The sequence below is a fragment of the Oncorhynchus clarkii genome, chromosome 2 (assembly GCF_045791955.1).
Source record: "Oncorhynchus clarkii lewisi isolate Uvic-CL-2024 chromosome 2, UVic_Ocla_1.0, whole genome shotgun sequence".
Taxonomy (NCBI): Eukaryota; Metazoa; Chordata; class Actinopteri; order Salmoniformes; family Salmonidae; genus Oncorhynchus; species Oncorhynchus clarkii.
This window is the reverse complement of record NC_092148.1, coordinates 218,234-230,000: the sequence shown is the minus strand read 5'-3', so window position 1 is coordinate 230,000 and position 11,767 is coordinate 218,234. Positions and strand designations below refer to the sequence as shown.

The 11,767-nt window shown below is 47.4% G+C and overlaps 1 protein-coding gene across 1 annotated transcript in view; it reads right to left on the bottom strand.

Annotated features, from left to right (window-relative positions):
- LOC139378646 (tyrosine-protein phosphatase non-receptor type 2-like) overlaps positions 1-10,668 on the bottom strand; it is a 10,747-nt gene extending 79 nt beyond the window's left edge. The window contains exons 1-10 of the mRNA XM_071121004.1: positions 10,481-10,668; positions 6,996-7,086; positions 6,765-6,865; positions 6,105-6,203; positions 3,576-3,713; positions 3,277-3,486; positions 2,402-2,563; positions 1,454-1,590; positions 1,124-1,261; positions 1-211 (exon numbers count right to left, since the gene is read on the bottom strand). The exon at positions 1-211 is cut by the window's left edge and continues 79 nt beyond it. Of these exons, the coding sequence (XP_070977105.1) occupies positions 22-211; positions 1,124-1,261; positions 1,454-1,590; positions 2,402-2,563; positions 3,277-3,486; positions 3,576-3,713; positions 6,105-6,203; positions 6,765-6,865; positions 6,996-7,086; positions 10,481-10,537 (1,323 nt within the window). The 5' untranslated portion in view covers positions 10,538-10,668 and the 3' untranslated portion in view covers positions 1-21. The remainder of the gene's footprint in view (positions 212-1,123; positions 1,262-1,453; positions 1,591-2,401; positions 2,564-3,276; positions 3,487-3,575; positions 3,714-6,104; positions 6,204-6,764; positions 6,866-6,995; positions 7,087-10,480) is intronic.
- Positions 10,669-11,767: the final 1,099 nt, after the last annotated feature.

Below are 11,767 nucleotides of genomic sequence, written 5' to 3'. Positions count from 1 at the left end.
GCTCTGACAAAGGGAGGGAAATCACTGGGAGAAGAGCCAAACCACCACTAGCCCCAGGGCCACGGCAGCTCCAGCCCCCATGTTGAGCAGGACAGGCCTCCAGTACAGCCAGCGTTCTCTCTGCCTCTCTGTGTTCGTCAGTCTCTGTTTCATCAGGTGAAGCTTCTGGGCCGTGCAGGCGATACGCTCCTCCCTGTGTCTCTTCCTCAGACTGGAATAAGATAATAAGATGAGGGTTTCATTACATGGTTAGAGAAGTCTGGAAGGATCCTAATTGAATGCATTCTAAACATGTGAGTCTGGAGGGGTCCTAATTGAATGCCATCTAAACATGTGAGTCTGGGGGGGTCCTAATTGAATGCCATTTAAACATGTGAGTCTGGAGGGGGTCCTAATTGAATGCCATCTAAACATGTGAGTCTGGAGGGGTCCTAATTGAATGCCATCTAAACATGTAAGTCTGGGGGGGTCTAATTGAATGCCATCTAAACATGTAAGTCTGGAAGGGTCCTAATTGAATGCCATCTAAACATGTGAGTCTGGAAGGGTCCTAATTGAATGCCATCTAAACATGTGAGTCTGGAAGGGTCCTAATTGAATGCCATCTAAACATGTGAGTCTGGAAGGGTCCTAATTGATTGCCATCTAAACATGTGAGTGTGGAAGGGTCCTAATTGAATGCCATCTAAACATGTGAGTCTGGGGGGGGGGGGGGGGACCTAATTGAATGCCATCTAAACATGTGAGTCTGGAAGGGTCCTAATTGAATGCCATCTAAACATGTGAGACTGGAAGGGTCCTAATTGAATGCCATCTAAACATGTGAGTCTGGAAGGGTCCTAATTGATTGCCATCTAAACATGTGAGTCTGGAAGGGTCCTAATTGAATGCCATCTAAACATGTGAGTCTGGAAGGCTCCTAATTGAATGCCATCTAAACATGTGAGTCTGGAAGGGTCCTAATTGAATGCCATCTAAACATGTGAGTCTGGAAGGGTCCTAATTGAATGCCATCTAAACAGTCTGCCCAGCACTGAAGGCCCACAGCCAGCTTCAGTAGGAGGAGTTAAAGCAGACAATACATAGAAGCAGTAGAGGGGAATACACCTCGAGGTGTACTGACCTTGGCACCTCCGCCAGGTCCTTATCTGAGCTGTCTGGATCTGTCCCGTCTCCTGATGTCCGGTCCTCTCTGGACAACGCCACAGGCTCAGGCTCCACACAGGGCAGTGGCTGGCCGTTGGGCTTTTCTGAGGGCCGACTGGGGGACGGGGGGGCAGGGGTGTCTAATGGTCGTGGTGGGGGTAGAGGGGGGGCGGGGGTGTCTAAAGGCCGTGGTGGGGGTAGAGGGGGGGCGGGGGTGTCTAACGGCTGTGGTGGGGTGGGGGTGTCTAAAGGTCGTGGTGGGGGTAGAGGGGGGGCGGGGGTGTCTAAAGGTTGTGGTGGGGGTAGAGGGGGGGCGGGGGCGTCTAAAGGCCGTGGTGGGGGTAGAGGGGGGGCGGGGGTGTCAGAGAGCCACCTGGGAGGGGGGGCAGGCGGTGAATCACATACTGTCGCTCTGTCCTCTCTAGACAGCTCTCTCTTCTGGCTCTGTACAGACAGACAGGACAGTAGTTAATGACCAACAGCTCCTCAGACAGACAGGACAGACAGACAGGACAGTAGTTAATGATCAACAGCCACTCATACAGACAGACAGGACAGTTGTTAATGACCAACAGCTCCTCAGACAGACAGACAGGACAGTAGTTAATGATCAACAGCCACTCATACAGACAGACAGGACAGTCATTAATGACCAACAGCTCCCCAGACAGACAGACAGGACAGTCGTTAATGACCAACAGCTCCCCAGACAGACAGGACAGTAGTTAATGAAGACACAGTTCTGCTCATGTCTAGTTTCACATTGACAGTCCTCTACCCCCCCCAAAGGCAATTTTTTAAATTTTACCTTTATTTAACTAGGCAAGTCAGTTAAGAACAAATTCTTATTTTCAATGACGGCCTAGGAACAGTGGGTTAACTGGTCTAGGAACAGTGGGTTAACTGCCTTGTTCAGGGGCAAAACAGCAGATTTTTACATTGTCAGCTCTGGGATTCGATCTTGCAACCTTTCGGTTACTAGTCCAACGCTCTAACTACTAGGCTACCTGCCGCCCCAGAATGACCCTACAGTGTCACAACCCCCCAAATCGTTTCACGGTGACACAGGACTCATCCCTTACACTAGTTACAGTGTGTACCTGTGCAGAGCAGTCTCCCATGATGCTCTTGGCTCCCTCCAGCTAACTAGGTGTGTGGTTAGGGTTAGCGGTGTTACCTGTACAGAGCAGTCTCCCATGATGCTCTTGGCTCCCTCCAGCTAACTAGGTGTGTGGTTAGGGTTAGCGGTGTTTACCTGTGCAGAGCAGTCTCCCATGATGCTCTTGGCTCCCTCCAGGACAGCCCTGTAGGAGAAACGTAGCTGGTCAGGAGTCTGGATCAGACCCATCCGGTACTCCCTCATGTCCAGCAGAACTCTCAGAATGTCCACTGACGACGAGTCCTTCCTCTTGTCCATCTGGACGGGAGTGAGAGAATGACTTCACCCACAACACCAGGGACAAGACCGGCTGGTCTACATAATGCTGAACAGTACATTTAGTCTGGAGACACAGCCCATCTGTAAATAGCCCACCCAACTACCTCATCCCCATATTGTTATTTATTTATTTTTGCTCCTTTTGCATCCCAGTATCTCTACTGGCACATCATCATCTGCACATCTATCACTCCAGTATTGATGCTAAATTGTAATTATTTTCACCTCTATGGCCTGTTTATTGCCTTACCTCCCTACTCTTCTACATTTGCACACACTGTACATAGATCTTTCTATTGTGTTATTGACTGTACGTTTGTTTATGTGTAACTGTGTTGTTTGTGTTACACTGCTTTCCTTTATCTTGGCCAGGTCGCAGTTGTAAATGAGAACTTGTTCTCAACTGGCCTACCTGGTTAAATAAAGGGTTAGGGTTATATATATATATATATATATATATATATATAAATACCTGGTTAAATAAAGGTGAAATAAAAACATAAAAATACAGTTTGACCAGGAGCTGATGTGAAACACCACGTAGTAGAGCCTTGTCCGAGACAGAATCTCCTGTATCTGTAGCTGGAACAGGCTCTATGTCCAAGGACAACCCCTGAACAGGAAGCTAGTCTACTTTCATACCAACCTCGGTGATTCAATTACAATGTAAAAACAGGAAGTATTGATGTTACCAGGATGAGACACGTGTCGACCAACGAGAAGGTCCCCGAGCGTCCAATCCCAGCGCTGCAGTGGACCACGGAGGGCCCGTGCTCCGGCCCCAATGAGCCAGACTCCCGCACCTTGACCAGGAAGTTGAGGAAAGAGGCCGGGGATTCTGGGACGCCAAAGTCAGGCCAGGTGGTGTAGTGAAAGTGGTATATCTCTGTGGTTCCTCCTGTCTGGATAGAAGACATGTCGTTTTATTACGGTGACTGTTGCTAACAGCAACGTCCTCATGACACAGAGTCCGCGGAGACGAAGAGCTCACCTCTGTGTTCCTCAGCTCCAACACTCGTATGATGTAGTTGGACTTGTCCTCTTCCTTCACTAGCGTCACGACAAACCCTGTGTCCGTGTAGGACAGCTGCCGTTCCTCAGCTGTAGGCCAGTACTGAGCACACTTCTCCTGTTGGGGGGGGGACAATACATCAGTCAGCTGTAGTACTGAGGACACTTCTCCTGTTGGGGGGGGGACAATACATCAGTCAGCTGTAGTACTGAGCACACTTCTCCTGTTGGGGGGGGGGGGGACAATACATCAGTCAGCTGTAGTACTGAGCACACTTCTCCTGTTGGGGGGGGGGACAATACATCAGTCAGCTGTAGTACTGAGCACACTTCTCCTGTTGGGGGGGGGACAATACATCAGTCAGCTGTAGTACTGAGCACACTTCTCCTGTTGGGGGGGGGGACAATACATCAGTCAGCTGTAGTACTGAGCACACTTCTCCTGTTGGGGGGGGGGACAATACATCAGTCAGCTGTAGTACTGAGCACACTTCTCCTGTTGGGGGGGGGGGGGGGACAATACGTCAGTCAGCTGTAGTACTGAGCACACTTCTCCTGTTGGGGGGGGGACAATACATCAGTCAGCTGTAGTACTGAGCACACTTCTCCTGTTGGGGGGGGGGACAATACATCAGTCAGCTGTAGTACTGAGCACACTTCTCCTGTTGGGGGGGGGGACAATACATCAGTCAGCTGTAGTACTGAGCACACTTCTCCTGTTGGGGGGGGGGACAATACATCAGTCAGCTGTAGTACTGAGCACACTTCTCCTGTTGGGGGGGGGGGGGGGGGGGACAATACGTCAGTCAGCTGTAGTACTGAGCACACTTCTCCTGTTGGGGGGGGGACAATACATCAGTCAGCTGTAGTACTGAGCACACTTCTCCTGTTGGGGGGGGGGGGGGGGGGACAATACATCAGTCAGCTGTAGTACTGAGCACACTTCTCCTGTTGGGGGGGGGACAATACATCAGTCAGCTGTAGTACTGAGCACACTTCTCCTGTTGGGGGGGGGGGGGGGACAATACATCAGTCAGCTGTAGTACTGAGCACACTTCTCCTGTTGGGGGGGGGGGGGGGACAATACATCAGTCAGCTGTAGTACTGAGCACACTTCTCCTGTTGGGGGGGGGACAATACATCAGTCAGCTGTAGTACTGAGCACACTTCTCCTGTTGGGGGGGGGGACAATACATCAGTCAGCTGTAGTACTGAGCACACTTCTCCTGTTGGGGGGGGGACAATACATCAGTCAGCTGTAGTACTGAGCACACTTCTCCTGTTGGGGGGGGGGGGGGGGGACAATACCTCAGTCAGCTGTAGTACTGAGCACACTTCTCCTGTTGGGGGGGGGGACAATACCTCAGTCAGCTGTAGTACTGAGCACACTTCTCCTGTTGGGGGGGGGACAATACATCAGTCAGCTGTAGTACTGAGCACACTTCTCCTGTTGGGGGGGGGGGACAATACATCAGTCAGCTGTAGTACTGAGCACACTTCTCCTGTTGGGGGGGGGACAATACATCAGTCAGCTGTAGTACTGAGCACACTTCTCCTGTTGGGGGGGGGGACAATACATCAGTCAGCTGTAGTACTGAGCACACTTCTCCTGTTGGGGGGGGGGGGGGGACAATACATCAGTCAGCTGTAGTACTGAGCACACTTCTCCTGTTGGGGGGGGGACAATACATCAGTCAGCTGTAGTACTGAGCACACTTCTCCTGTTGGGGGGGGGACAATACATCAGTCAGCTGTAGTACTGAGCACACTTCTCCTGTTGGGGGGGGGACAATACATCAGTCAGCTGTAGTACTGAGCACACTTCTCCTGTTGGGGGGGGGACAATACATCAGTCAGCTGTAGTACTGAGCACACTTCTCCTGTTGGGGGGGGGACAATACATCAGTCAGCTGTAGTACTGAGCACACTTCTCCTGTTGGGGGGGGGGCAATACATCAGTCAGCTGTAGTACTGAGCACACTTCTCCTGTTGGGGGGGGGACAATACATCAGTCAGCTGTAGTACTGAGCACACTTCTCCTGTTGGGGGGGGGGACAATACATCAGTCAGCTGTAGTACTGAGCACACTTCTCCTGTTGGGGGGGGGGGGGGGACAATACATCAGTCAGCTGTAGTACTGAGCACACTTCTCCTGTTGGGGGGGGGACAATACATCAGTCAGCTGTAGTACTGAGCACACTTCTCCTGTTGGGGGGGGGGCAATACATCAGTCAGCTGTAGTACTGAGCACACTTCTCCTGTTGGGGGGGGGACAATACATCAGTCAGCTGTAGTACTGAGCACACTTCTCCTGTTGGGGGGGGGGCAATACATCAGTCAGTCTGTTCCCCTTCTCTAGGATTCTGTTCAGCATTATAACATGTATGTAGGCTACTTACAGACCCCTTCTCCATGATTCTGTTCAGCATTATAACATGTATGTAGGCTACTTACAGACCCCTTCTCTATGATTCTGTTCAGCATTATAACATGTATGTAGGCTACTTACAGACCCCTTCTCTATGATTCTGTTCAGCATGATAACAGCTTTGGAGTTCTGCTCCCAGACCATCAACCAGAAGTGACCGCAGGTGTTCTTCAAGGGTCCCTTTGGGAGAAAACACAACACACTGCTTCATCACCAACTGAAACACAGACCAACAATTAAAATGTAGATAATTGGCTTCGTCCAATTTGACTAAACTTCTTGTATGTACTGACCTGAGACAGAATATAGGTTCTTTGGGCTTCCTCCACCATGACTAGACTACTTGTATGTACTGACCTGAGACAGAATATAGGTTCTTTGGGCTTCCTCCACCATGACTAGACTACTTGTATGTACTGACCTGAGACAGAATATAGGTTCTTTGGGCTTCGTCCAATATGACTAAACTACTTGTATGTACTGACCTGAGACAGAATATAGGTTCTTTGGGCTTCGTCCAATATGACTAAACTTCTTGTATGTACTGACCTGAGACAGAATATAGGTTCTTTGGGCTTCGTCCAATATGACTAGACTACTTGTATGTACTGACCTGAGACAGAATATAGGTTCTTTGGGCTTCCTCCACCATGACTAGACTACTTGTATGTACTGACCTGAGACAGAATATAGGTTCTTTGGGCTTCCTCCACCATGACTAGACTACTTGTATGTACTGACCTGAGACAGAATATAGGTTCTTTGGGCTTCCTCCACCATGACTAGACTTGCATTGATGTAGTCGTTTTCAGAGTTTTGAAGTTTAACGCGACTGTGATCATCTGAAACCAGATATATTTAAATGTGTAAATTAAAACTATTTGCGAATCGTCAAGGTGTAAACATTCATCACAGTTATGACTCAATGAAGCGTACTTCATGAATGATAGTTGCACAGACGAAGATACTTACAGGGGCTGACATCTCTATATCGGTTTCGATTCTGATTCTCTGGAAGTTTTGCCACCTTATATGAATAGTCGCTGGCTTGGTTTCGGATTTCCTGAGAAAGAATGAGAACAAATACCAGCCAGCGACTGTGAATACGATTTTCATTGAAATGTGTACAGGTCTGATCTACAGCAACTACCAGCAGACATCTGCAGTAAGAGCACGAACGAACTTCTGAGAAGGGCTTACTACTGGCTACTGGGTATACACTACCTAACTAATTACCTAGGTCAGCTTACTACTGGGTATACACTACCTAACTAATTACCTAGGTCAGCTACTGGGTATACACTACCTAACTAATTACCTAGATCAGCTTACTACTGGGTATACACTACCTAACTAATTACCTAGGTCAGCTACTGGGTATACACTACCTAACTAATTACCTAGGTCAGCTTACTACTGGATATATACTACCTAACTAATTACCTAGTTTAACTTACTAGTGGGTATACACTACCTAACTAATTACCTAGGTCAGCTTACTACTGGGTATACACTATCTAACTAATTAGCTAGGTCAGATTACTACTGGGTATAACTCTGTCTATAACCCTGTCTCCTATCCCTAGCCTAGAACCTCTATAACCCTGTCTCCTATCCCTAGCCTAGAACCTCTATAACCCTGTCTCCTATCCCTAGCCTAGAACCTCTATAACCCTGTCTATAACCCTGTCTCATATCCCTAGCCTAGAACCTCTATAATCCTGTCTCCTATCCCTAGCCTAGAACCTCTATAACCCTGTCTCCTATCCCTAGCCTAGAACCCTGTCTATAACCCTGTCTCCTATTCTTAGCCTAGAACCTCTAGAACCCTGTCTCCTATCCCTAGCCTAGAACCTCTATAACCCTGTCTATAACCCTGTCTCCTATCCCTAGCCTAGAACCTCTATAAGCCTGTCTATAACCCTGTCTCCTATCCCTAGCCTAGAACCTCTATAAGCCTGTCTATAACCCTGTCTCCTATACCTAGCCTAGAACCTCTATAACCCTGTCTCCTATCCCTAGCCTAGAACCTCTATAAGCCTGTCTATAACCCTGTCTCCTATCCCTAGCCTAGAACCTCTATAACCCTGTCTCCTATCCCTAGCCTAGAACCTCTATAACCCTGTCTCCTATCCCTAGCCTAGAACCTCTATAACCCTGTCTATAACCCTGTCTCATATCCCTAGCCTAGAACCTCTATAACCCTGTCTCCTATCCCTAGCCTAGAACCCTGTCTATCACCCTGTCTCCTATCCCTAGCCTAGAACCTCTATAAGCCTGTCTATAACCCTGTCTCCTATTCTTAGCCTAGAACCTCTATAACCCTGTATCCTATCCCTAGCCTAGAACCTCTATAATCCTGTCTCCTATCCCTAGCCTAGAACCTCTATAACCCTGTCTATAACCCTGTCTCCTATCCCTAGCCTAGAACCTCTATAAGCCTGTCTATAACCCTGTCTCCTATCCCTAGCCTAGAACCTCTATAAGCCTGTCTATAACCCTGTCTCCTATACCTAGCCTAGAACCTCTATAACCCTGTCTCCTATCCCTAGCCTAGAACCTCTATAAGCCTGTCTATAACCCTGTCTCCTATACCTAGCCTAGAACCTCTATAACCCTGTCTCCTATCCCTAGCCTAGAACCTCTATAAGCCTGTCTATAACCCTGTCTCCTATCCCTAGCTTAGAACCTCTATAACCCTGTCTCCTATCCCTAGCCTAGAACCTCTATAACCCTGTCTCCTATCCCTAGCCTAGAACCTCTATAAGCCTGTCTATAACCCTGTCTCCTATACCTAGCCTAGAACCTCTATAAGCCTGTCTATAACCCTGTCTCCTATACCTAGCCTAGAACCTCTATAACCCTGTCTCCTATCCCTAGCCTAGAACCTCTATAAGCCTGTCTATAACCCTGTCTCCTATACCTAGCCTAGAACCTCTATAACCCTGTCTCATATCCCTAGCCTAGAATCTCTATAACCCTGTCTCCTATCCCTAGCCTAGAACCTCTATAACCCTGTCTCCTAGCCTAGAACCTCTATAAACCTGTCTCCTAGCCTAGAACCTCTATAACCCTGCTACTATAATACTAAAAGTAATGTAATTGGCCTCAACAGGCCCAACACTGGATTTTACTACATTGTAATGGAATGTAGGCAGGAGGATTATAGTCCTCATAATGAAAACAGCCACTAGGATAACATTGTAATCAACTCACATCCATGACTCTTCACATGTACATATCCATTGTACATGTTTGAAGATTAAATGTTGCCATTATTGATTATAACATCAGAAATCAGCGATTCAGAAAGATTGTTGGCTACATTCTTACAATTATTTGAATAATTCAACATCTTTATATATCTGGTTCGTCTGGCTCATGTGGTTGTTAATTCTACATCACTGTGAACATTTTTGGGCATTCACAGGTATGGTCCTGTGAAATTGTCCAATAAGACCCCATAGAGTTGTTGGGCGGCCATATTGGGAAAAGGCTTCTATGGGGTTAATGTGTGAATTCTGTGATGGCCCTGTAAATACAAATCCCTTTAAAACCCTGTTCTCCCTGTGTGTGTGTGTGTGTGTAACTTGGTGATTCTATAACCAAAGTCACATTTCAAAAACATAGCTGCCCCATTACAATGACACCTTTATGGGCGATTTTTAAACAATAGTTTGGTGTTGGTGCTTTCAAAGTTGGTATATAATTGGAAAGGTATTTTCATGACCTTTCAGAACCACTTGTAAAATAGGGTTTCCTTTTTAAAAGCCATTTATACAAGTCATTCTGATATGAACACTAGAGGTCTGTTGACGTGAACATTCTGAAAATGTGTCTTTCCAATTGTTTATGATTAAAGGGTATAAGTGAGCAATACCTTGTTGTATACTGACATTGTTGGTCATAGTAAAATAAAACAAACTGTAATAACACACAGAAGGCTACTATCACACATTTTTCAACTCTAGGGATATAAAACTCAAACATGAACTATAACACGCTCATAATAACTACAACTAGAAAACAGGACTGTGTGTTCCTTATGGCCGAGTAGGTAGTTATAAAGGCTGTTGTTAACTTGAGCTCCAGACATCCACTTCGCTGTAAATCTGCCCAGTTTCCTAGACATGGCAACACATGCGCACATATTATTTCAGGAAGTGTTTGCGACTTCTCAGAAACAGGCGAGCCAGCTAATGTTGATGCACGTTTTCCGGAAGTCTGACTCTTCTCCTGTGAAGCTTAGTTTATCTTTCAGGATGAACACCAGTTTAACTAGTATTATCCATTCAATATACCGTTAAAATTACATAGTTTGGTGCTAGCTAGTATGATGGATAATGTGCATAATTGCTAGCTAGTAACCGGGCAGATAGCTAGCCAATTTAGTTAGCAACATAACTAACGTTAGCTAGGTTAGCAACCGAAAATAACACATTGAATGCCCAACTTACATTATAAAGGTTTTGCCACTGCCCAGACGAATCTATTTCCTCAAACTGTTGATCCATTTTGGTATTGATATTTCTGTCTTGTGAATATAGTCTGAATGTTATCGTTGTCAACGGTGAGTTAGCTGGCTAGCCCCAACTGACAGCCATCTACCGCGGATAGTCAGCCGACTGTGTGGGGGATCTACGTCATCTCCACCAGACCTCTTTGCATGACGGATGGTTCACCTCGTCAGGGGTCTGGGGGTTGCCCAAACTCTGGTCCTGGGTGCACGTTTTGGTTGTTGCTCTCTCTAACGCAACACAGCTGATTCAAATAATCTAAGCTTAATTATGAGTTGGTTATTTTAATCAGCCCAAAACGGACACACAGGACAGAGTTTGGGAAACCCTCAGAACCTTGAAGAGGAGAACTATCCATCATGTTGGCGTCGGTTCTGTGACACCATTGGAAGGGTGGCACCTGTGGGAGGAGTGTGGGAGATTATTAAAAGGATGAGTGGGGTCAGAAGGGAGTGGGATTATACAGTGTTGACGAGTGGGAAGGATGTGGCAGTAACAGCTGAGGAGAAAGCAGAGATGATGGCCAAAGTGTTCGTCTCAGTGCATAGCTCTGTACATTTGTCAGAGGAGGCGGAGCATCGTGGAGTGCTGGATAGGAGGGAGGATGTAGCTGATGTGTTGAATGCGCCATGACAGGTGAAAAGGGCAATAGGTAAGGCTGGGTTAACTTCACCTGGGAAAGATGAGGTGTTCTATATTATGTTGGCCCATGTTAGTGATGAGGCTCTGGATAAGGTATTGGTGTTGTACAACAGAGTGTAGGAGGGAGGGAGGGGGGGGGGGGGGGGTTGGGGGGGACTACAAGGCAGTTGGAAGGAGGCAGTAGTGGTACCAGGGAAGGACCCAACAAGGCCAACAAGCTATCGGCCAATAGCTTTAACATCACATGTATGTAAGATTATGGAGCGTATGATAACTGAGAGGCTAACTTACTTACTGGAGAGCAGTGGGTTAGTATCGCTACATCAGAGTGGATTCAGGAAGGGGAGGGGAACTATGGACCCAGTGCTTACTTCCTGGAGAGCAGTGGGCTAGTATCGCTACATCAGAGTGGATTCAGGAAGGGGAGGGGAACTATGGACCCAGTGCTTACTTCCTGGAGAGCAGTGGGTTAGTATCGCTACATCAGAGTGGATTCAGGAAGGGGAGGGGAACTATGGACCCAGTGCTTACTTCCTGGAGAGCAGTGGGCTAGTATCGCTACATCAGAGTGGATTCAGGAAGGGG